Source organism: Carcharodon carcharias, chromosome 3, assembly GCF_017639515.1.
Source record: "Carcharodon carcharias isolate sCarCar2 chromosome 3, sCarCar2.pri, whole genome shotgun sequence".
NCBI lineage: Eukaryota > Metazoa > Chordata > Chondrichthyes > Lamniformes > Lamnidae > Carcharodon > Carcharodon carcharias.
In genome coordinates this window covers 171,776,977-171,803,178 of record NC_054469.1, presented here as the reverse complement: position 1 = coordinate 171,803,178, position 26,202 = coordinate 171,776,977, and the positions used below count along the sequence as shown (strand labels likewise).

Below are 26,202 nucleotides of genomic sequence, written 5' to 3'. Positions count from 1 at the left end.
CAGTGAACCTGCTTCCACTGCTCCCTGGGAAAGAGAGGTCCAAAGATTCACAACCCTTTGAGAGAAAAAATTTCCATGAATTGTGTTTCAGAAACCTGGGTGACTAAAATTGCTTCTGATTGAAGGCAGCTGCATTGTTAAATGTGAAGCTGCCTCCATGAGCCACAAGTGTGAATTATGGTCTGTCCCCATATTCCCCAGCAAAAATAGTGGGTGTCGAGTTCAGGGGGTGGGACTTCTGGATTCTGGGCTCCAGCGCCATTTTGGCTAAAGCACAGCTTTGTGAAAACTTGGGCCTCTGTCTCCTTGAAGTTAAACAGGCTCTCACAGTAAGTCAAGGGAGCCACTTATAAATGGCAGCATTAAATCTCGTTGAATTGCATGCAAGTTATGTTTAAGTGGGACATTAATTATTTCAATGAACTTCCCGCCGCTAATGGGTGAGTTTCCTCCCCACCATGCATTTAATGCAGGACAGTTTTCCCATTACCAGGAGTCAGGCGTGTGGTGTCCTTCAGAGATATAAGATATAAATTAAGTAGAATAAAGTCAATAGTGACACAAGAGTTAGGTAAGAGCAGGGAATGAAATTGAAAAGAAGAGTCCTGATGAATCACTTCTTAGGGTACAATGGTTGAACCATGACAGCTTGAAGTTTACTACCCTTCAAGGGATGATGAAAATCTAATTTCTTTCGATTCTTCTGGGAAAGAATTCCTTCTGCCTTGGGCTTAACCCTTTGTTCTTCTTCACCTATTGACATTATTGGTTTCTTCTCCTCTGAGCTCGTGTATCCCCTACATCCCCTCATTTCTAAAACTACCTTTACAAAAGCTTTGTCCTTCTTGACCTGTCTGCAGCTTTTGACAGCTTTACCACATCATCCTCCTTTCACGCTGTCCCTGCCATCATCTAGCTGCCTGCATAGGACTGCATTTGGCTGGTTACATTCTCATTTATCTAATTGTAATCGAAGTATCACCTGCAATGGTTTCTCTTCCTATTCCCGCACCATTGCCTATGGTGTCCCCCTCCTACTTCCCATCTTCATGTTGTTCCACGACAAAATCATGCAAAATCACAGCATCTGTTTTCACACATATGCTTGGCATCATATTTGACCTCAAGATGAGCTTCTGAACACATATTGGTATCATCACTAAGAGTGCCTGTTTCCAGCTCTAAAACATCATTCAACTCCAATCTTGCCCCAACTTGTCTGCTGCTGAAATTCTGATGCATACCTTTGTGACCTCAAGACTTGGCTATTCTAATGGATTTTTGGCTGCTTTCCAATATTCTGCCCTCAATAAATTTGAGGTCAAATTAGCTGGCAGCTCCAGCATTCCCAGCAACTCCAAGAGCTCAGTAGTGGGCCCTGCTGGGGCAGCAACCAGTCCCAAGAAGAAGGCCCAATGGATCCTGGAGTGAGGTAAGTCCGGGGTATTGGGTGGGAAGGGTTTGGCCAGCTTAGGAGGAGTTAGGTTTTGGAGAGAAGGCGGATAGGAAGGAAGGGGAGTGTGCTCTCTTAGGGGGACTACCCCCATTACACAGAGGAAAGCCCCCCAAAAAAATCCAGCTTCACCTATCCCACCCCCCTTAAACAGTTTCTATTTCATCATATTTTTACTTCTCTTTAGACTCTGAAGATGAGTCATATGGACTCAAAATGTTAACTCTGTCCTTCTCTCCACAGATGCTGTCAGGCCTGCTGAGTTTTTCCAGCACTTTTTGTTTTTGTTTCAGGTTTCCAGCATCTGCGGTATTTTGCCTTTATCCCCCCAAAAATAGTGTCCCCTTTCCTTCCCACCCTTCTTAAAAACTTCTTTAAAAATACAGTCTGTCCACTCCTGCCCGCCTGCCCATATCAACCGTATTATGGCATGGGTAACGTATCATCGGGGTCAGTTAGCTTATTAAGAAGTTCAGTTGACCCTCAATTATTTTTAAACATGGTGAGTGAGCTGCCAATTTCAGTGCCCACCCACCTAACGTGTTATGGGGGTGAGCTAGGGGTTGGGTGGGAAGGTAATAGACTGGGCACCCAAGCTATTTTATATGCCCTTCTGCCAAAAATACACCTGGCGAGGGTATGTAAAATCCAGCCCATAATTTCTTTGTCATAGTCTTACATTTTTTCTATTTAATTAGTACCACTACAGTCACTGATCCCTCTGTACTTTCTTCTCTTATTTCTCCTAGATCAAAGTAACATTTTTAAGAACAACTAAACAATGTTGAGCTATCTGGCATGTGTAAATGACCTAGGATGCTTTGACTAGTGTTGGTATTCAATGTCACTAACAGCCAGAGGCTCTTGTGCCATGTAGGACTCCGATAAACTCTCTGTGCATGCAGATGTTACCCACTGGTAATATATATAATATTATGTAATATATAAGTATACTTGTCAGTTCTAAAATGCTACTTACTAAAAATCTAAATAATTTGATTGAATAGCAAAATAATTCAATACCAAATGCAAATTGAGAGGCAAGTTTAGTTCCAGGAATTTTTTCCTTTTTTTTTGTATTTCCCTTATCGTTGTACCTTTCCAACCATGCCCCACCAGCCACCCCCCACCCTTCCCCCACTTTCTTTCTAGTTCTCATAATGTGTTCTTTAACCAACCCGTGGCCTGTTATGAGTTAAGCACACACTCTGTGAAAGAATACCATAATTATTTAGAACATTAGTTTCACAAAGATCAGTTCCAATTTTGTTCAAACCACACCAATGTGAAAGATCTTTTCTTATTAATTATAATGTCCCTTGTGTGTTCCTTTTACTTCCTTTCCTTCTTTTTCTCCTCTCTTTTCTCACTTTTTCCCCTCCCCGTCCTCCCATAAAATAAGGAGTGTGGAAGAATGCTACAGTGTTGAACAAGTTTCAACTACATAATCACTATAAACTTTACAGTCAGTGTTAAAAGGCATTACTATCACTGAGTGCTCCACCATAACTATCCTGGGAATAACCATTGACCAGATACTTACTTGGACCGACTATACAAATATTGTGGCCACAGAAGCAGGTCGGAGGCTGCAGTGAATAACTCACTTCCTGCCTTCCCAAATCCTGTCCACCATCTATAAGGCACAAATTAGGAGTGTGATAGAATACTATCCACTTGCCTGGATGAGTGCAGCTCCAACAACACTCAAGAAGCTCAACATCAACCAAGGCGAAGCTTGATTGACACTCCATCCATTCGCTCCCTCCACCACCGATGCACAGTGGCAGCAGTGTGCACCATGTACAAGATGCACTGCAGCAAATTGTCAAACTTCTTTTGACAGCACCTTCCAAAGCTGCAGCCTCTATCACCTAGAAGGACAGGGGCAGCAGACACATGGAATGCCACCAGCTGCAAGTTCACTCCGCCCCACAAACCACACATCACCTGACTTGGAACTATATCATCGTTTAATTGTCGTTGGGTCAAAATCCTGGAATTCCCTTCTTAACAGCACTGTGGGTAAGTGCGCACCACATGAACTGCAGCAGTTCAAGGAAGTGGCTCACCAACACCCTGAGAACAATTAGGGATGGGTAATAACTGCCAATGATGTTGCCATCACATGAATGAATAAAAAATACATTTTTGAAAGTGCTAGCAGATGCAGGTTTTGTATATTTCTTGGGATCTGGCTTTAGCTGCCAACCCAAACTGATAAGGTGAAAATCTCTGCTTTTTGAAGGGTTATAATGAGTTTGGAATGTGTTGCACACAGTTCTAGTGGATGCTGATCCACAACATAAAACATGAGTTAGTGCAAAATTCGATCTTGTTGGAGGCCACAAGGATGGGTATTGTGCAAAATGGAAAAATCAGATGGGTAGAATAGAGATTAGCATTTAAAGCACTTTCTTCTCTCTACCACTGGCCACGCTACTGCTGACCTGACTGATCCTGAATGTCTTAAATAGGAAATTGCTCCATTCCACAATACTGATTGTCACTGGCCTTCTCTAAACGTGAATATTTACCAAAAAAACTTACTCATTCTTAGCTGTGATCTAAACTAAAGCATTTAATAGTTTGCTGATTTAAAATTGTACTTTCATTGTACTGTCGTAAACTGTGTCAAAAGTTAGGTAGCCAGGTAGTGAAGGATGGAGCTTAGTTTTTATTTACTTACAAGTTTTTATCTACAGAGACACACATTGCATAGCATGCACCTCCAACAGAAAAAACCTTTCAGCATGTGAGTGAGCCCCCAACCATCTGAACAATCATCAACCCACCATCTGAATACAATTAACACCCAAATGATAGACACTTAATAAATGAAAACTACCTGGTTTGAATCTGCATGCTGAAATGGTATATATATATATAGGAGTGAACTATTGATCAAAAACAAAAAACTGCGGATGCTGGAAATCCAAAACAAAAACAGAATTACCTGGAAAAACTCAGCAGGTCTGGCAGCATCGGCAGAGAAGAAAAGAGTTGACGTTTCAAGTCCTCATGACTCTTCAGCAGTAATGAGGAATCGAAAAGTCAACTCTTTTCTTCTCCGCTGATGCTGCCAGAGCTGCTGAGTTTTTCCAGGTAATTCTGAACTATTGATCAGTCTGTCTCTTTTCCTGTAGGATGATCTTTAGATAATGATTCCTGATATGCATCAGCATGTACCTACTTGAAAAATGTTGGCTATATAGCTTTAGGCACATTTGAACTTAATTGGTGGAGTTACAGCATTGAAAAGATTTGAATTTAAAATGGGGATATGGAGAAACCTGTATCATATATCAATCACCTGTTAACTATGACAATTGATCATGCTCAATTTTATCCCTTTTTATTCTGTTCTATTTTCAGCATATACAGATCTGGGATATTATATCATTAACAAATTACATCACGTGGATGATTCTGTGGGAAGTAAAACGAGAAAGGCCTTCCTCTATCTGGCTGCCTTCCCGATGCTGGATTCATTGGTAATCTAAGATATGATTTTGGTTTTTGATGAATATACCCGTGTTCCCTCAGTTTTTGTTTCTTACAGTTGTAGATTAATATTGGTCTTTATTATTAATGGAAGATAGAAATGATAGTTCTTTGCTTCAGCGGGTGGCGAGACCCAGGGCTGCATTTTGCTGGTGGTGACCAATTAAGTAGCCGCCACCCAAATACTGGTGACCATTGTTGAGGCTGCAACTGCAAGGAGAAGGCACCTCAATGGATGGGTGCCCTCAAAAATAGTTAAGTGGAGTTGAGGGATATCAAGGTCAGACAGACAGATCCTAGTGACAGAGGGAAGATGGGGCTGGGGATCACTGAGAGGCAGTGGTGCATTGCTGCGAGAGCAGCCATTGCCACAGGGGATCCTCCGTGCCATGGAGTGCCTATAAAGGAAGGTCTTCCCTCCAGAACCAGCTGGGAGTTGACCAGGTTTCACTGGGCAGTGTTTCCACATGGCTCTGGGCCCTTATGACGTGGGCAAACGGAACACTGAGGCAGAAAGTGGCCCACAATCCGCCATCTGGTGGATGACCGATCTGCCAAATTTCCCACTGTTTGCAAAGTGGCATGGCAACGGGAAGACTTTGGGAATCCCTAGTCCTACCACACCATTTTGCCAGCCTTCCCATTTCCCATTGGACCTGGAAAATTCCAGCCCTGTTTTTAACTCTGCCATCGGTGTGTATACAATACTGCTAGCTGCACCACAATGGGTTAGTTTCCATTTTTAAACCTGTATCAACTAAAACGAATTAGGGTTGAATCACATGCAAACATTACTTTAAGCCTGTGCAGCACTTACAATTCATGCCTTTTTCCAATTAAACTTCGTGTGTTTTGATACCAAAGGGGAAGTAGTTATGGTCTGCTGCACGCTACACATCTAGTCATTCTGAAGAAGTCTTTGCAACACAGACGAGCATTTTAGTACTCCGATAAAGAGCTACGTAATTATGGTTGAAATTTGCCACAGTGCCTTTTAAACTCAACTATCAATAAATAGTTTTTCTGTTCAAAAGTACATCAGGAAATATTGGATCATTAGCAGTGACCCACATTTCGTAACAGCAGGAGTTGCACATCATCATTTTCAATGTGATATTCACATCAGTACTAAAATCCCAACTTCCTACTTGAGCACAAAACTGTTACTTTTATGGAAAGGCTTTTCCCCTTGTTGGGCGGGCCTGGCGGGTGGGCCTGGGAGTGGCCACACAATGCTCTGCCGCCCACAATCGGGCCCCGACCACGATTTCACACTGGCTGGCCAATTAACGGCCAACCAGTGTGGATTACGCGTTGAAACACTTAACGTTGCTTGGGTGGAGGGGGGAGGAGGGCGAGCGTGGAAATCAGCGCACGGGCACAGGTGTGCTCAGTGAAAGCTCCCTGATTGCGCAGAGCTGCCTCAGGGTGCTGAGGATTTCAAACATTAAAAATAAAGATTTTAAAATTAAGGTAAACATGTTCCGTCATGTGACTCTGTCACATGAGCAGGGACATGTTAAAAATGAGATTTAAAAATTTTTATTTTATTTTTAATAAACATTGGAAACCTCATTCCGCCCATAAATGAGGTTTCCTCAAAAATCCAAAGGCCGCTTGGCCTTTTCGCCCGCCTGCCAACTGTAAGGTTGGACGGGCATGGAAAATTCACTTTATTTAATTTATTAATGTTAACTTCAGCCAAGATAGTTACCAGGACCCTTGTATGATGTCAGGGAGATGCATCAAAGTCTTTATTGGGAGTGAATGCTGAATATAGTTGTAACCCTTATTGTTTGCAGGACTACATTGTATGAGAACTGCTCAGCAGCCTGAAGGGATAGCTGTAGTTGTGTATCCTAAGTGGTAGTGCCAAAGCATAAGACCTGATGAGATGATGATATCTCCAATCATGAGTTCATGTCACTGTCAGTTGTAGTTTCTCATTAAGGTGCCCATGATTGCATCAAATGGTTTGAGGCAACATTTGTGCTGAAAATTCAGGTTTCACCACTGACTTTTCCAGAGATCATGGCCTGGTGAATCATAAGAGTTGAAGGTGCAAGTACTAATGCAGAACTTCCTGTTGATGTGACTGGTTTTAAAAGCAAAATATTGCGGATGCTGGAAATCTGAAACAAAAACAAAAATAGCAGGAAAGACTCAGCAGATCTGACAGCATCTGTGGAGAGGAATACAGTTAAAGTTTTGAGTCTGAATGACTCTTCATCAGAACTAAAGTAAAATAGAAATGAGGTGAAATATAAGCTGTTTGAGTGGGGTGAGACAGGTAGAGCTGGATAGAGGGCCAGTGATAGGTGGAGGCAAAGGAGAGATTGCCAAAGATGTCATAGGTATCATTTTCCAATAATTTATAATTTTTAAAATATATATTTATTATATTTTTCCTTTCCTACCTATTTCTATTATTATTTTTAAATTTATTTCCATCCATTGTCTTATCTCCACCTTTTAGCCTATTTTGATCCCTTCCCCCCACCACACCCCCACTAGGGTTATCTGTCACTTGCTCATCCTGCTTTCTACCCTTAATGTCATCATTGGCACATTCCTTAGCTAATGTCACCACTGTCAACACCCCTTTGACATTTTGTCTATGACAACTTTGGCAATCTCTTCTTTGCCTCCACCTATCACTGGCCCTCTATCCAGCTCTACCTGTCTCACCCCCCTCAAACAGCTTATATTTCACCTTATTTCTATTTTTCCTTAGTTCTGATGAAGAGCCATTCGGACTCGAAATGTTAACTGTATTCCTCTCCGCTGATGCTGTCAGATCTGCTGAGTTTTTCCAGCTATTTTCGTTTTAGTGACTGGTTTTAAATCCCTTTCTGCGCAATGGCACTAAGTCACAGGAGAAATGTGGCCATCCCCTGTTGCATGTGCCTTCCTCCTCCTGGAATCTTGTGGCTATCAATGTGTCATGTGCATGTTTTCCACGTGGTGCTTCTTCCATGGCATCATCGGGTGGATTCTGACCTTCATCTCTCTCTTCAGGTTCCTGGCCTTCCTGCTCTTCATCATCTGAGAAGACCTCAGCCTCCTCCATTTCTCCCTCTAACAAGGGATCCCCCTTTAAAGTGCCAGGTTGTGAAGGGTGCAACAGATCACTACTAAGCAGGAGACCTTCTCTGGAGTGTAATGCAGAGCCCCACCTGAGCAGGCCAAACATTGGAAGTGCATCTTCAGGATGCCAATGGTCTGCTCGATTATGGATTATGTGGAGCTATGCACGTCATTGTACCTTTTCTGCAAGGCACCCTGAGGACAGTGCACGGGTGTCATGAGCCATTGTTTGAGCAGGTACCCTTCACCCCCAAACAGCTATCCCTGTATTTGCTGAGGCACTTCGAATATGTGAGGCATCTGGGAGTGGCTCAGGATGAATGAGTCATGGCAACTGTCAGGGTACATGGCACAGACATGCATTATGTGCTTCTGAAGATCACACATCAGTTGAATGTTAATGGTTTCCAGTTGATGAACATTAGGGGCTGATGCCATGGAGCCTTCAAAACCAGTTGATCACACCCTGCACTCTAGGGAAGCCAGAGATAGCTACAAAACCATTAAACCTAGCATAAAAGCAAAAAACTGTGGCTGCTGGAAATCCAAAACAAAAATAAAAATACCTGGAAAAACTCAGCAGGTCTGGCAGCATCGGTGGAGAAGAGTACAGTTAACGTTTCGAGTCCTCATGACCCTTCAACAAAACTAAGTAAAAATGGGAGAGGGGTGAAATATAAGCTGGTTTAAAGAGGGGGGTGGTTGTTGGGACAAGCAAGCAGTGATAGAAGGAGATAACCAAAAGATGTCACAGACAAAAGATCGAAGAGGTGTTGAAGGTGGTGATATTATCTAAAAGAATGTGCTAATTAAGAGTTGAGAGCAGGACAAGCAAGGTACAGATAGCTCTAGTGGGGGTGGGGTGAAATAAGACTAAAAGGGCATAAAAGGTATAGATAAATGACCGGTGGAATACATTAAAAATAATGGAAATAGGTGGGAAAAGAAAAATCTATATAAATTATTGGACAAAACAAGGAGTAGGGGGAAGAAACGGAAAGGGGGTGGGGATGGAGGAGAGAGTTTAAGATCTAAAATTGTTGAACTCAATATTCAGGCCGGAAGGCTGTAAAGTGCCTAGTCGGAAGAAGCATTGAGCTTCACTGGAACAAAGCAGCAAGCCAAGGAAGGACATGTGGGCATGAGAGCGGGGTGGAGTGTTGAAATGGCAAGCGACAGGGAGGTCTGGGTAATGCTTACGGACAGACCAAAGGTGTTCTGCAAATCGGTCACCCAGTTTGTGTTTGGTCTCTCCAATGTAGAGGAAACCGCATTGGGAGCAACGAATGCAGTAGACTAAGTTGAAGGAAATACAAGTGAAATGCTGCTTCAGTGGAAAGGAGTGTTTGGGCCCTTGGACGATGGGGAGAGAGGAAGTGAAGGGGCAGGTGTTGCATATCTTGCGTTCGCATGGGGAGGTGCCACATGGGTTGAGGAGTAGGGGGTGATGGAGGAGTGGACCAGGGTGTCACGGAGAGAACGATCTCTACGGGGGCGTGAAGGGAAGATGTATTTGGTGGTGGCATCATGCTGGAGTTGGCGGAAATGGCGGAGGATGATCCTTTGAATGCGGAGGCTGGTGGGGTGATAAGTGAGGACAAGGGGGACCTTATCATGTTTCTGGGAGGGAGGAGAAGGCGTGAGGGTGGATACGCGGGAGATGGGCTGGACACAGTTGAGGGCCCTGTCAATGACCGTGGGTGAAAAACCTCGGTTAAGGAAGAAGGAGGACATATCAGAGGAACTGTTTTTGAAGGTAGCATCATCGGAACAGATGCGACGGAGGCGAAGGAACTGAGAGAATGGGATGGAGTCCTTACAGGAAGCGGGCTGTGAGGAGCTGTAGTCTATCACCAGAAATTGAGACAGAGAGATCAAGGAAGGGAAGGGAAATGTCAGAGATGGACCATGTGAAAATGATGGAGGGGTGGAGATTGGAAGCAAAATTAATAAATTTTTCCAGGTCCCGACAAGAGCATGAAGCAGCACCGAAGTAATCATCGATGTACCGGAGAAAGAGTTGTGGGAGGGGACCGGAGTAGGACTGGAACAAGGAATGTTCCACATACCCCATAAAGAGACAGGCATAGCTGGGGCCCATGCAGGTACCCATAGCCACACCTTTTATTTGGAGGAAGTGAGAGGAGTTAAAGGAGAAATTGTTCAGTGTGAGAACAAGTTCAGCCAGACGGAGGAGAGTAGTGGTGGATGGGGATTGTTCGGGCCTCTGTTCGAGGTAGAAGCTGAGAGCCCTCAGACCATCCTGGTGGGGGATAGCGGTGTAGAGGGATTGGATGTCCATGGTGAAGAGGAGGCGGTTGGGCCCAGGGAACTGGAAATTGTTGATGTGACGTAAGGTGTCAGAGGAATCATGGATGTAGGTGGGAAGGAACTGGACAAGGGGAGAGAGAAGGGAGTCAAGATAGTGAGAAATGAGTTCCGTGGGGCAGGAACAGGCCAACACAATCTGTCTGCCGGGACAGTCCTTTTTGTGGATTTTGGGTAGGAGGTAGAAGTGGGCCATCTGAGGTTGGGCGACTATCAGGTTGGAAGCTGTGGAAGGAAGATCTCCAGAGGAGATGAGATCAGTGACAGTCCTGGAAACAATGGCTTGATATTCAGTGGTGGGGTCATGGTCCAGGGAGAGGTAGGAGGAAGTGTTTTTATACTTTTTAAAGGATGTGAGGCAACCTGCCTCCACCATCCTCCCAGGCAGTGCATTCCAGACCGTCAGCACTCTCTGGGTAAAGAAGTTTTTCCTCACATCGCCCCTGTAAACCCCCTGCCTCTCACCTTAAACTTATGTCCCCTTCTGACTGACCCTTCAACTAAGGGGAACAGCTGCTCCCGATCCACCCTGTCCATGCTCCTCATAATCTTGTACACCTCGATCAGGTTGCCCCTCAGTCTTCTCTGCTGCAACGAAAACAACCCACGTCTATCCAACCTCTCTTCATAACTTAAATGTTTCATCCCAGGCAACATCCTGGTGAATCTACTCCAGTGCAATCACATTCTTCCTATAATGTGGCAACCAGAACTGCACACAGTACTCCAGCTGTGGCCTCGCCAAGGTTCTATACAACTCCAACATGACCTCCCTGCTTTTGTAATCTATGCCTTGATTGATCAAGGCAAGTGTCCCATATGCCTTTTTTACCACCCCACTAACATGCACCTCTGCCTTCAGACATCTATGGATACACACGCCAAGGTCCCTTTGTTCCTCCAAGCTTCCTAGTGTCATGCTGTTCATTGAATACTTCCTTGTCAAATGACTCCTTCCAAAGTGTATCACCTCACACTTTTAGGGTTAAATTCCATCTGTCACTTATCTGCCCATTTGACCATCCTATCTTCCTGTAGTCCAAGACACTCAACCTCACTGTTAACCACCCGGCCAATCTTTGTGTCACCCGCAAACTTACTAATCCTAACCCCCACATAGTCATCTATGTCGTTTATATAAATGACAAATAATAGGGGACCGAGCACAGATCCCTGTGGTACGCCACTGGACACTAGCTTCCAATCACTAAAGCATCCTTCTGTCACCACCCTCTGCCTCCTATAACTAAGCCAATTTTAAATCCACCTATGAAATTACCCTGTATCCCATATGCATTTGCCTTCTTTATAAGTCTTCCATGTGGGACCTTGTCAAAGGTTTTGCTGAAATCCATATAAACTACATCAACTGCACTACCCTCATCTACACACCTGGTCACCTCCTCAAAAAATTCAATCAAATTTGTTAGTCATCGGGATGACTTGTGGAGTGTCCTGTAATGGAGGAATGGCCACCCAGCAGGTGGTGATCCAGTGGCCAATTCACCACACAAAAAGTCATTAAGCTAATGGCCACTATCCATCCAATAAATGTGGCCGAGCCAGCGCAAGCATTGTTGGCTTAGCAATGAGTGTATGCTGATGTAATTTGCATGCTCCAGGACCTCTGAGTGGGTGACCTTGTCCTGCAAAGTGATACCAAGAATACATTTGATATGACCTAATTCATACCAAACTATTAATGCTATAGATAGGAATTAGTACTGTACAAAAGATTGTGCTCCACTGGTGCAAAGCATACATAATAAGTAGTTATCAATAGCCAGCGAGAGTAATGTTTATTTTGGTGCATTATACAGTGTCTGTTGTCTTCGAAGTAACCTCTTGAAGATTGGCGCCTGATGGGTGCCTGCATCACAACCATTGTGCGAAGGGGGCAGGTTGACAGCAGGGGTTGCATAAAATTGGGTGCCATGGCAGCAGTGCTGTGCCCATTGCCTGCCCACACTTGAATTTACCCATGGCGGAAAAGGGGGTTGGGCAGCCTGCCAACCCACCGGGCAGTTGAGACCGATATGGGCCTCTTCCTACTAATACTTGGATTTTGCCCATGGCACAAGGATGCTGGGCCTGCAGTCCCAGTAGTGGCCACTGCTCCCAGTGTTGCTCAGACTAGAGAACTACTGGCCACTTGATTGGCCAGCAGCTCTCAAAGTTCCCCACAAATGTGGGCAGACATCCCGCCTCAAGCCAATTAACAGCCCAAAGGCTGTTAAGTAGCTGCTGGGAGTCCCAGCCAAGTAGAGGCAGACTCACTCCTAGCTTTTCATCCAGAGGGCGAGGCCACTGCCTCCGCATAAAATTCCAGCAATTGTTCTGATCAGGTGCCTTCATAAGAAATAAGAGAGCAAAACGTAACCCCTGCTCAACTGCATCTCTCCATCCCTCCACAGAACATCTTACAAATAAAAATAGATTGCAATACTGTAATCTTACTTCTGTCTTTGGGTGACATTTATGATATTCTCTGAAACCTTGTGAAAATCACTCAGTGACTCGATTATTTATCCCCTCTGTAAATATTTCCATTGTGCAAATGCTACAAAATTAATTCCTTTCATTGATTTGTACTGCAAAATACATTTCTAAGGTAAGAATGTTAACTGGGTGTACTTGTCCAGGGATGGACAGAACAGATTGTACCCTATTAGTTCCGATACACTCGCAATACAGGTGCAAGGGAAAACACACACCTGAAGGTATTTAAATTCCTGTTATACCTTGTTAAGCATCATTGAGGACTTGCTCAAAAAATAATTTTGTGCTATGCAAGAGGATTTTTTTTTATTGAACCAGCATTTCTAAGAACTCAATCCACAAGTTGGCTTACTTGACAACCATGAGAAGCTATTTTATCCTATGCCCGCTCATTAAGAAGTGCATGCATTTATAAGATAAATTAGTTCAGTTTAATACATTTCTTCAGTAGATTAAATCTAAATATATAAGCAGATTTGAGATGGAGCCCTGGAATTATTTACAATACAAAAAGAGCTGAGATCACCACTGGTTTGAACTCTGTTGTAATTTTTTAAAAAATTAATTAACAGGATGTGGGTGTCACTGGCTAGGCCAACATTTATTGCCCATCCCCAAGTGGAACTGTTGTTCTTACAAACAGTAGGCACATATTTGACAAGATGATGTATTCTCTATTCTGCTTTGGCACAAAGCCATGGCCTATCTTCTAAAGGCGCTATTACCTAGAAATCATTTCTCTGAAGTGACTCACTTTTCATTCTGAGAGCATGTGATGAAACTTAATGTAACTCTGAATTTTGACAGGTTCAATAATTGGGACAGTTAGGAGTGAATGAGTTTCGCATTATGGTATTTGGAATCTGTGGGCTTGATAGCTACAGAGTACACATTTCATACAAGCTTTCACAGTTTAGGAAAGATAAATGATCTTGCCCCATTAAACAGAGATTTATTGAGTTTCAGTATAACAGCATTCACGTAACACTTTAACAGGGTTGAACTCATGATCTGTTTAGCTTTGTTTTTTCTCCTTCCTTTAGCAGTTTCTTTCCCTCATATATAATAGGATATGATTTCATGGGTATTTTCCAAGACGTCACCTGGCCTTTCTTATGCACTGGTGTGCTAGTTGAATGTGAGATGCATCACATGAAAGTTCAGCCCTGCTCTCACCTGACATTCTCACACCTGTACTTTATAACCTGCAGGCACGGAAATTCTGATTTCTCCTCTATTTATTCTTTTCTTCCTGAAGATTGAGTATAATGCAGTCTGTCCTGCAGTGCCTTCAAAACAGGGGAGGGAAGATTTGAGGCTGAGCCCTCAGCTGGCTAGAGGGTGCATTGGCAATGTCCTCTGAACAGCTCTCTTAATTTGAGGCAGAAGAACAATAAGATTAAGGAAAAAATATAGCAAGAAAATAAAGGAAGTCTTGCTTTCCTCCTCTTTTCCCCGCCATAAAAAAACACAGTATTAAAAAGAAAATTTTTGACGGCTTTTCTGTCTCTTTGAGCAGAACAGCTTTACCAAATGGATATTGCTCTGCCATTGGCATCAGTGGGAATTCATGGTTCCACCATTGTTTGAATATATAAACTGTTTTTACTTTTAAATAAAAACACCCTGGAAACTCATTATATATTAGTTATTTTAAATGGAATTGTTACCTGAATGAATTGTTTTTAACATTTTTTTTTAGGCTTGGACCCACGCTGGTATTCTGTTGAAGCATAAATACAGTTTATTGGTGGGCTGTGCCTCAGTTTCAGATGTCATTGCTCAGGTAAGATATCATTGATTTGTGTTCTCAAGGATGGTGGGGAGGAGTGAAGAGGGAGGAGGTGTAAGGGTTTTATGCTTATGGTCTGTATCCATGCATTTCTAGGAAAACATTCAATACTTTGCAATTTTTCCTTCAATTTCTTCATTTTTTTTGGTATACATGTGTTAGAGGTGAGGTGGGGATAAAGTACGGAAATAAGTCATAAGAATTTCAGTTATACTTTGCTAGATAGCTGACCAAACATAAATATTTTGTAACTCAGTGATGTACTCTGAATTCTACATGTGACTTGTAGTACTATTGTATTCTAGGAACATGGGCCAGCATCTTCCAGTTGGCGAGCGGGGGCAGGGCCCGCTCGCCACGCGTAAATTGATGCAGGGATATGTCGGGTAGTCGTCCCAACGTGACCCCATGTCATTTAGATTTTCAGTTCAGCGTGTAGCTGAATTGGCTGCGCGCCCGCCGAACTGTCAATGGCTATTAACTTTTGAATCAGAGCTGATCTCCCTGAGGCAGCACTTTGTGATTCCCGGCTGAGGGAATCGCTCCCCCACCCGCACAGGGAGTGCATAGCGCTTCCTGGTGGACGTCACGCTGGGCGGGCCTTAATTGGCCCACCCACCTAAAATGGGGGCGACATTCGGAGGCGCGCCTGCCTGCGCCCGCTCCCACACTTCCCACCCCCCCCTCCCCCCAATGTGGGAAGATGTTACTCATGAAACTGTCATTTTAAATTTGTAAGAAACAGGTTATTGCATATAAAATCCAGGAATCATTGATGTGGGAATGCTGTTTTTAATCCATCTGTGGCTAATGAATGTTTTATTTAAGAAAATTCTATAGAATAATGCAGTAAAATCTGAAGGCATATCTGATTAAAGTTGAATACTTGCATTATGTAACAAATTACTGAAAAAAGAGACTCTCATCTTACATTCTTCAGGGCACTCACAAGAATACTGGTGTAAGGGGGAAGAGAACAACTTATACTGTATGTGAAGAGAGTACTGATTGGTTGGTGAGAAGCATTGCCATGGAAAATGTACCATTGATGGTGACTGATAGTTAACTGCCAAGCATTGTTCGAAATTTAAACCAGGCAGCGTGACCCAGATTGGTCAAGGCATTGCCCTGAGGAATGAGTCAATGAATGGCTATTTTGTTTAGCTGAAACAGGCGCTGTGTATGTACATGTTCTTTCTGTCTGCAAAGAACATGGCCCTGTGCATTAATATATGTAACTTCCAGTACACGCAACTGCACCACATTGCCAGCCTGAATGACGATCTTAAATTGGTTGTCAGCGTAATTCTTAACACACTGAGGATTATTTAGCAAATATTGTCCAATCGCGGAATCACATCTAAAGTTGGATACTGTATTTTGAGTTTTGCAAGCACGGGCTGGTTGGATACGGTCTGTACTCTGCCTGTTGTGAACAGCACCTGGGACATGCTGTTTAATACAATCTACCAATCTTTGGGATGTATGGCCTACATACCTCGCATCACCCTGGCACTGAAATTCATATACCACATCACTCATTTCTGTGATAGGCAGAACGTTGTTTCGACTTGACAGCAGCATCCTGTTATTGGCGAATACAATTCGTGTTGCTACTGCATAGTAACAGCGTGGAACAGCTAGTTTCACCTGTTGCTCAAACATTTGAGATACCTTGCCTTTCCAGGGTACTCTGAAATGGACTGGGCAATCTTAAGGGCCAAAAGTGATGGCCTTAGGCCCGTTTGTGAGTTTGCATGATATACAGTGCAAAATGAAATGATCAGGGTAGCCATTATCCTGCAGAATGCCTTTGATGTGCCCTATTTCAGCATCAAATTTGCATGGTGAGCAAATGGTTTACTGCCTATTTACAAGGTTGCCAATAAGACCATGTGGAACTGTTAGAATCCCAACGCATATATTGACTAGTGAAGGTAGGCTCGCAGTAGACCGTGGTAGAGAACCCCCGGCAGATTTCTCAACTAGTACATCAAGGAAGGGGAGTTCATTTGACAGCTCCATTTCAAAGGTGAAAACATAGCAACTAATTTACACAAAAAGGTCCCACAAACAACAAATAAGATATACGACCTACAAAATCTGGTTTTGGTGGTGATTAAGGGATAAAAGGCCAGGACACTGGTGAATGTCACAAGATCTTTTAACGTCTATCACCAGAACAGGCACGTGGGACCTTGGCAATTGACAAAGCAGCACTTCCTCAGTATTTCACTGGAGTCTCACCCTAGGTTATATACTCAAGTCTGTAACAGGTCTTGAATTCAATCTTCAGACTTAAGGAGTGATAAAGTGTAACGGACTGAGCAAAGGCCACAACTGATGCATTCAACAGATTCAGAAATCAGTAAAATATGTGTTAGCCCCCAGTTGACCAGGGAACCAAAAAAGCCCTTGAAGCCTTGGACCAATTTAAATCAACACCATCAGGAAAGGAAAAGAGAAAGAGAGAAGAAACACAGCTATCAAATGGAAATGAAACTGGAAGGAGCGAGTGTCGATGGTGAAAAGAAAATTGGGCATGTGGGAGCGACGCTCCCTCTCCATTGCGGGTTAGAACCTGGTCATCAGATGTGAGGCACTCTTGCTGTTGCTGTGCGTGGTGCAGGTCTGGCCCATTCCAGACTCCTGCGCGATGGCGATCACCCAAGCCATCTTTCACTTTATCTGGAGGTCGAAAATGGATCTGTCCTCAGGGACGCGATGTACAAGCCTCTAGATAAAGGGGAAAAAATGTGCCCAACATCGCCCTCATACTGATGGCCACCTATGTGTGCGGCTGCATCAAGCTGTGCGTAGACCCTCGGTATGCAAACACCAAGTGTCACTACGTGCTGAGGTTCTACCTGTCCCCGGTGTTGTGAAGGATGGGTCTGGCCACGCTGCAGCGGAACGCTCCAAGTAGTTGGACTGTGCCGTACCACCTGTCTCTTGTGGAAAAATTTATGCAGAGAAACACCTTTGACCACAAGTCCATCAGGCAGTGGTCGGCACATAACATCTTAGAGGCCCTGCGGGAAAAGGAGAGGGTGGATCCTGTGGGATGGTTCCCCGAGCAGACTGTCAAAGTCATTTGGCAGAATGCCTCATCGCCAGAACTTTCCAACAAGCACCAAGACATAGCTTGGCTGGTGGTGAGAAAGGCCCTCCACGTCAGATCTTTCCAACATGCCAGGAGTCTCACCCCCTCTGCACGTTGCGCTCGAGGTGGCTGTGGTGGGGACGAGACCGTTGTTCACTCCTTGTGGATTGTGCCTTTGCAAAGAGGGTCTGGAGAGAGATGCAGTGATTTCTGTCGAGGTTCATCCCGAGCAGTTCTGTGACACAGGACTCTGTGCTCTAGGGGCTGTTCCCAGAGACACACACCGAGACAAACATCAACTGCAGCTGGAGGATCATCAACTCGGTGAAAGACGCTCTTTGGTCTGCCCGAAACTTGTTGGTCTTCCAGCGCAAAGAGTTGTCCCCGACTGAGTGTTGCAGACTGGGCCTATAAGGGATCCCATGGCAACACCATCTATTTGGGCATGTTTTGCTTAAGGAAACCATAGATAGTTGCGCTGCAGCACTATATCATGGTGATCTAGTCCCACCACCGTTGCGTGAATCAGTATTCATTGAATTTGTAAACTCGGCAACTTGCACAGTTGAGTTCAGTTTTAATGACACCATGTATGCCCAAATAGATAGAAGGCCATGCCTTAATGGGCTCCATCCTGCTTTCAAATTCACCTATGAATGGAGATGAGGGTGAGGAGGTCCTCTAAGGAAACAATGACGGGGATTAGGTCCTCACGCTGGCTAGATGAAGCAGGCGGGCTCGGGAAGCCCTCATAGCAGCTAGACTTGTGGAGAATGATGGCGACGTGGAGTGAGGAGAGCTCATAGATCCTCACATTGCATCTGTGAACGTTTGACTCCAGTCTGGCTTATAGCAGCACGCATACTCTCTGTGATATTGCTCTGGTCATGGACACTCAGTGGAGGCCCTAATAGTCACTGAATTACAGAAGGATGATGACAACATGCAGTGAGGACACTGTAGATCTTAGCCTCTGAGAATGTCTGACTCCGAAGGCAGCTGGCTTGTGCTCTGTGATCAGGGTCATACCTTAGAGACAAGGTTGAGGGGCCAAATGGCCTACTCCTGCTCCAATTTCTTATGTTCTTATATCATAGAGACAGCCATGAAACTTTAGAAACATCTAATCCTTTGTATGCCTTCAACATCTGAGTCCTTCAGGAGCACAGTGTCAGTGGTCACAGATGCTGAAGAGATGGGTGCCAGCTCCACCTTAAAGGTGCTGAGAGCACACAGAGAGAATGAGAGGATCTGTGACACCTGCCCACTACATGACAAGCACCGTAGAGGTGCAGGCATCAGTAATGTGTCCAGGGAATCTGAGGCTGGACCATCACTTTGTTCTGAAGGATGCACAAAGCACAGGGAAGAGGCCCTGGACTGAGGCACCTGCCTTTATCTTGTGCAGAAAGGTTTCACATCTGAGTGACACGAACACTGCTCTTCAGAACAAGGAGCCATAGGCAGGGAGACATTCTTGGGAGTTTACTGACAATAGTGAACAGTATGTACAAGTGATTAACATCCATGCCCAGGTTGTGCAACCTCCAAAAGAGTTAATTCTTCTTAACTTTCCTAACCCTGCCACTACGTCTTGGTGCTCCCCGGACATCAACAGCAGAAGTAGAGGCAGCTTGCTGACTGAGACGCACTGTCTGTGATGACCTTGGCGGGCGTCCCCTGGAAGGCTGAGACCGGGAATGCCATGGCCTGCTTTTGGGGTCCTGCTGTGTGACTGTGGCACCCTCCACGGCCTGTGGAGCTGGAGCAGCTGAGGTCACAGGAAGAGGGGGTTCGGATGGGGTGGACACTTCCGAAGTCACCTAGGGGGATGGCCCCGGGGTGTAAACCTGCTGGTGGTACTCCTTATGGCTGCCTGAGTGCCCCAGGCTAACTCCCTGAGGAGCAGGGATAGCTGGAGTGAGATCAAGCAGCCCACCACTCTTGTCGCGTACACCCTGTTGGAGGCCAACTATGGTGTTAGCGATGGAATTGAGCCCGCGCAGCAGTGCAGGAGCAATGTTCTGGACCAAGATCTCCATGGCGACCGCCATCCTACCAGTGTTGACCTCAGTGCGGTGGCATGCTGGCGCTATCACCTCAGAGTGAAGTTGAACAGATTCCTCCATCGTGCCTTGCAATCTGAAGAGTGTAGCAGACATCCCTTCCTGATGTTCTCGAGCTTGCCTTTGCAGCTCCAGCAACTGAGGTATGACCGAGTCCAGAGGCTCATCATCTGACTTGGACTCAGCAGTCTGCCAAATGCCGGACACTTGAAAAGTCCCTGCTGCCGCCTGCTGTTGATCAGACAGTGCGATGTAATCACCAGATCGTTATCCCGAGGCTATTCTAAAGCTAGTGCCCATTGAGTTATGTGTCTCTGCGCTGGTGGAGGGTGTGGGTGAGCGGTGTGTCAGGATTTCAAGGAGGGTGCCTCCAGATTCCTCTTCAGAGGTTTCTTCGGGGCTTGATTGGAGGCCCTGGGTCATGGACTGGTCGATTGTTTCCCAGATGTGCCTGCAGAAGCAAGTGGAGATAATTAGTCCATGGCAGTGGCACATGCCAGGCATACTTATCATGTAGCTTGGCAGGCGTCGTGCTAACACTTTCTCCATCTGTATTTATGTAGAACAAGCTAGCACACAAGAGGGAGAGGTCACAAACCCGAGGACGAATGTCTAAAATCAAGGTCCTCAGGGACTTAGAAAACAAAGCCATCCCAAGGCTGGCAACGATCTGGACCGGTCCTGTGCTGGTGGTGGGGTCGGCGGTGCTGCTCTACCAAGTGAGAATCCAGCAGTGCAACATCCACCAAACAACCATGCAGTGAGAGATGTGTCACTCTTTTCATCACTCCAAACTCACATACTCACAAACCCATCCCACACCCACAGGGTCCTCGCTCACTGCTAGTGCAAGGGACATCACCATTCACTCTCCCACACACACCATCATTGGCCTCATCCTGTCCATGAGATCAATTGCCACCCGCGCAGGCCAGGCATACTTATCATCTGGCCCAGCAGATTTTACACGTGGCGTCTGGCATGATGAAGAGGTGAAACGATACGAGGCGGGTAAGTGACAGCCTACCTGCCTTCGAAACGTCACGTTTCCCAAGAATGCAAAAAATAATATGATGGGTTTGAGATAATGCGGCCTGAAAATCCACCATCGTGGTCGGCGGGGAAAACAACCCCACCGCAGTTAGTGCAAATCTGGATTGATTCCATACACTATCAGATTTGTCTTATCGGCAACCTTGTAAATAGGGCCCAAGCCATTTGCTCACCATGAAAATTTGATGCTGAAATAGGGAGGATTAAAGGCATCCTGCAGGATAATGACTACCCTGATGTCAAGAATAGATAACGATGCCTATAATGTTCTTGGAAATTATTTTAAAATATAGTGGTGTCTGTGTCTAGGTGTGTGTATCTTAATTGGATTAAACCGTGGTCTAAAGGCTTTGACGTATAGAAGAGAAGTAGGTTTGAAATGGTAATTAGATAAACATGGGGAAATAGAAGATGAGGTATAAAGGGGCAATTTGCATTTTTAAATAGACCATTCAAAAGGGTAAATGAAATATTACACCTAACAAGGTGAAGCTCAGAAGCAATGTGCTTATTTTTTCAAAGCTCACTAGTGAAGTAGGTACTATAAAAGGGCTTTATTATTAAAAGATTTAAAGTTTAAAAAAGCCTAGTGACAACAAGAATTTGCACTCAAAGATGAAAATATGTATAAAGGAAGAGAAAGCTGTTGGTAAAAGGAGGAGGGATTCTAAGATCTGAAGCCTCCAACCTGTAAGTCTCAAGTCTGTCTGCAAGGACCCAGAGCTGAAAGAAACTAATTCTGAATGTGACAGTCCAAGGTGTGCTTTGCAGGGATTTGTTTAAATTTGTGTTTTACTGTTGCCTTAACAGGGGTGTAACTGAGAAGCAGATTAATTAGGGGATTTTTTGTACTTATTATAGTAGTAATTTTGTAGACATACATATGTGCTTACAATCTTTCTTGTATTAATAAATGTTTAATTTAGTTTTATAAAAAAAAAACCTCGAGACTTGATCTTTTTACTACTGAATTCAAAGCCTGCATCTTGAAACGTACAAATTGCAAACATGGGTTATGACAGATTTTTCAAGTTCCCCTCTAGAATTTGAAAAACTCAGCCTTTACCATCGGCTGTGTCATAATAATTGGGGGCTCTTTGCAAAATATATTTGTAACTCCTTGATTTTTTTTTTGGATTAATGAATCTAAAGGTTATAAGTACGAGAAGCACTTTGAATTCAGAAGTGGGTGTGAACTATTTTTGAAGTGGTGAGGCTGCAAAAATGGCTATATCCATGGCTAAACCATTTTGGAAGTAGAAGATATAACTCTGGTTACAGAAAGTATCCAAGAATAAGTTAGCAGAATTGGCAGATAAATTACAATTGGGGTTACCTGTGGGGGCTCGGAAAGCAGATTTAATTGAAGGTATAGCACAGCATTTAAAATTGGAAGTGATACCTGACATTAGTGAGCCACAGTTGGAGGTAGTGTGACTTAAGTTTGAAATGAAGAAGCTTGAACTTGAAAAAGCAAAAGAAATGAAAAAACTGGAACTAGAGGCAACAGAAAAAGAAAGGGAAAAAGAAAGATTATTTAAAAAAGAAATGGAAATGTGCAAACTTGATCTCCAGAACAGATAACTAAGGAAAGAGACAGAGAATATCAGCTTAAAAGGCTGGAAGTTAAAAAAGAGACCTCAGATTCTGAGGAAAGTTCTGATAATGAAAAAACCTCTAACTTAAAACCCAGTGTACAAGCTCTTCTAAAGTTTGAGGAAGAAGATGTTGACACATTCTTTATTTAATTTGAGAAGATAGCTAAGCAGATGAAATGGCCGCAGGAAAACTGGACATTGTTGTTACAATCCAGGTTGGTGGGTAGAGCACATAAGGCTTCGCTATAAGAAGAAATGTCAGTGAATTATGATGTGGTTTAAAAAAAGCAATTATGAGTGCATATGAGTTGGTTCCTGAGGCATACAGGCAGAAGTTTAGGAATATGAGAAAACAGCCTGGGCAATCTTATATCAAGTTTGAAAGAGAAAAGCAAAGCAATTTTGATGGGTGTATACGGGCATTAAAAATAGAGACAACATATGCAGCACTTCTTTTGGAAGAATTTAAAGATTCAATCCCTTCGGTAGTGAGATAGCTGATGGTTGAGCTAGTTCATAGAGCTAAACCTCTTTTTATCACCGTTTCAAATTGGAAAAGGATAGAAAGTAGGAAGGTGAAAGGAAGGTGGGTAGTCAGGGAAGAGAGGAGTAGCTGGAAATTCCTAGAAAGTTACTTCTCAGAATCAAAAGAAAGGTGCTGAGGTAGAAGTAACAATCGAAAATTGAGGTGTTTTCATTGTAATAAAGTGGGGCACACGAAGATAGTGTGTTGGAAATTCCAGGGAAAATCTGTTGGAATTATTCTGGAAGCAAAAGGACCATGGGTTCTGAGATTCAGGCACAGAAGAAACTAGTGGTTTGTGTACAAGTAAAACAAGGAGAATCAGTGATGGGTAATTAAGTGGGAATGTGTTCACAATTTACCCAAGAGAATCGTGAAGAGTAGGTTGCAAACGTATTTAAAGATTTCGTGGGTGAAGGGAAAGTCTTTCCATGTGTACAGGGTGGAATAGGTAAAGATGCTTAAAATTTTAAGAGATACAGGAGCTAGTCAAACATTAACGTTGTGGAATAGTGACATTTGTTGTTCAGAGGGAGTATTGCTGGAACAGGTGATAATAAGTGGGGTTCATGGAGATGCGAAACCTATTTCATTGTGGAAGGTAAATTTAAAGAGTAAGTGGGAAAACTGGCAAAGTGACTGTTGGGGTGGTGGAAAAAATGCCCATTACAGGGGTTCAACTTATTCTGGGTAATGATATAGCTGGATCGCAAATGTGGGTGGTGCCTATGGTAGTTGAGCAGCCTGTAGAAGTGTTTTAAACAGAGGTATTGCAAAGAGACCATCCTGGATTGTTTCCAGATTGTGTGATAATGAGGTCACAGGCACACAGGTTGAAGCAAGAGAAACAAGGAGGACAGGCAGTTCAAAGGCAGGAAGAAGATATTGAAATCAAATTAGCAGGCACTGTGTTTGATAACATTGTTCAGAAAGACACAGCAGGGGACAATTCAGCTGAAGTGTTTAGCTCCAGGCAGTTAATTGAATTACAGCAAAAGGACTAGCAATTAAAACAGTTATATCAGACAGCTTACTCAGGAACAGAGGCAAAATGTATTCCAGAATGTTATTACCTTAAGGGTGATATTTCAATGAGAAAATGGAGGCTGGATCATGTTTTAGCAGATGAAAGCTGGAGGGAGGTTGTCATGTATATAATGCTTTGGAAAATATTTTTCTTTTTAAATGGAGGTTTAGTCTATGGGTATGTCTTAATTGGATTAAAGCCAGCTAGTCTGGGTGCTTGTACTAGTTTTGATATGTAAGAGAGCTAGCTTGCATTTGCATTTTGTGAATAGAGCATTCAAGAAATAGGGTCAAAATGGACACTTATCTAGCAGCTACCAAGCAATATGTTTATATTACTAATAAAACTGGTACTATGAAACGGGTTTTATTGTTAGAGAGGTTTAGTTCAGAGGTTGTTGATACAATGAGAATTAACATTCAGTGGGCAGTGGTAGGTATAACAACACAACCGTTTTGGGTGTGCAGAACAGAGGCAATGTGAGATTAAAAAGCAGCTGCAAGGCTCCAACTGGCTCCACAAGGAACCAGAAGTGTAAAGAACTCATTTTGAGTTCGTACAGTGGAAATGCTTTGCCTGGTGTTCTGTTAAGCCTATGGGTTGCTGTTGCCTTAATAGAGATTAATTTGGGAATTTGTTAAAAGTTATGATAGTAGTAATTTGTAGCCATGTGTATATTTTTTTTAACCTGTGTAAATTAATAAAATGTTTCATTTAGTTTAATGTAAAACCTCGAGCTGGTGGTCTGATTCCTGAATTTAGAGTTGCATCTCAAATATAACAATTAAAATTATAGGTTATGACAGTTGTTTAAAGTTTCCCTCTGAGATTTTTAAATAACACCGCTTTACCAACTGCATTGGTCATAACAAGGTACGGCAGAGTGTTATCCCATTAGGGTATAGAAATGAGATTCTGAGCTTTGCTCATGAAATTCCAATGAGGGGACATGTAGGAATTAGGAAAACACAGGCAAAAATACAGAAATATTTTTATTGGCCAGGATTGCATCGTGATGCAGTCAAATTCTATAGAACATGTCTCACATGTCAGATGATAGGGAAACCACAAGCAATGATTAAGCCGGCACATTTAATCCCAATACTAGCATTTGAAGAACCTTTTACTACAGTCATGATTGATTGAATAGGACCCCTCCCTAAGACTAAGGGTAGAATTTTCTGAGCCTGTTGGCGTGGAAAATATGGCGGGACCCATTTCATGACGGCGTAAAGGCAGGTTGCGATGTTCCTCTCAGCCCACCAACAGCAGACCGCTGTTGGGGAGCTAATTGTAATAGATTAGCATATCCCACCAGGCTTTTGGAACCCCACTGTATCGTCTGTCCATATCAACGGGAAAGCACACTGCACACAGCACGCAGGTGACATGCACTTGGCGGCCTTAATTTTGGGGGAACTGAGGTGAGTGTTCTCTATAGCTCACCCATTGTTTACAGGCCTCAGGGGCACCGGGGGGGTGGAATCTGATGCCTGGTCCCACAGGTGACTGTTGAGGGGTGGGGGTATCCAGGGGCAAGCGCTGGCCAGTCTCGGAGGGGACTGCAGAGGGGTGGGGGTTGTCTGGGGGCAAGTGCTGGCCAGCCTCGCAGGCAACTGCTGAGGGGGTGGGAGTTAAGTGCCAACTTGGCGCTGCATCCCACGCACAGGCAATTGAGGTGGGATGCAGGGTAAGTGAGGGAAATGGCCATGCAATAGGGACACCTGTATAAACTGACCATGCCTCTGCAACTAAGACAGATCAAACGCAGCCACAGTGATATAATTGGGGTCAGGCTCCTGGCCTACCTGCCCAGGCAACCAACGCCGAGGCACCAAAGGGCCACCAAGCACCCCCCACCCTCCACTGCCCCCGACACAGACTTTGAGTCCTCCACCACTTTATAAGACCGCTGAGCAATTGGACTGCACACGGAGTACAAACTCCTCGCCAACGCTGACCATGTAACAGTCACTGCTGGAGGCGCTCACAGCCCCTTACCATTTCAGCACCCTGGTTTGGGCCAGTGTCCCCCATGTCGCAGGTTGACAGGGCAGCCATGCAGCACACTCATCTCTGGCCATCCGAGGGGTGACCAGCACTCACTGGGAAGCATTAAGGGGCAGTCACACAGGGCCAGGAAAGGTGCTAAGTACAGCCATGATAACC

General features: G+C 44.1%; 1 protein-coding gene across 4 annotated transcripts in view; it reads left to right on the top strand.

Annotated features, from left to right (window-relative positions):
* ankhb (ANKH inorganic pyrophosphate transport regulator b) overlaps positions 1–26,202 on the top strand; it is a 196,309-nt gene that overhangs the window by 64,026 nt on the left and 106,081 nt on the right. For all 4 annotated transcript variants that reach the window (XM_041184499.1, XM_041184500.1, XM_041184497.1 and 1 more), the window contains exons 3-4: positions 4,829–4,947; positions 14,574–14,657. In XM_041184499.1, the coding sequence (XP_041040433.1) occupies positions 4,829–4,947; positions 14,574–14,657 (203 nt within the window). The remainder of the gene's footprint in view (positions 1–4,828; positions 4,948–14,573; positions 14,658–26,202) is intronic.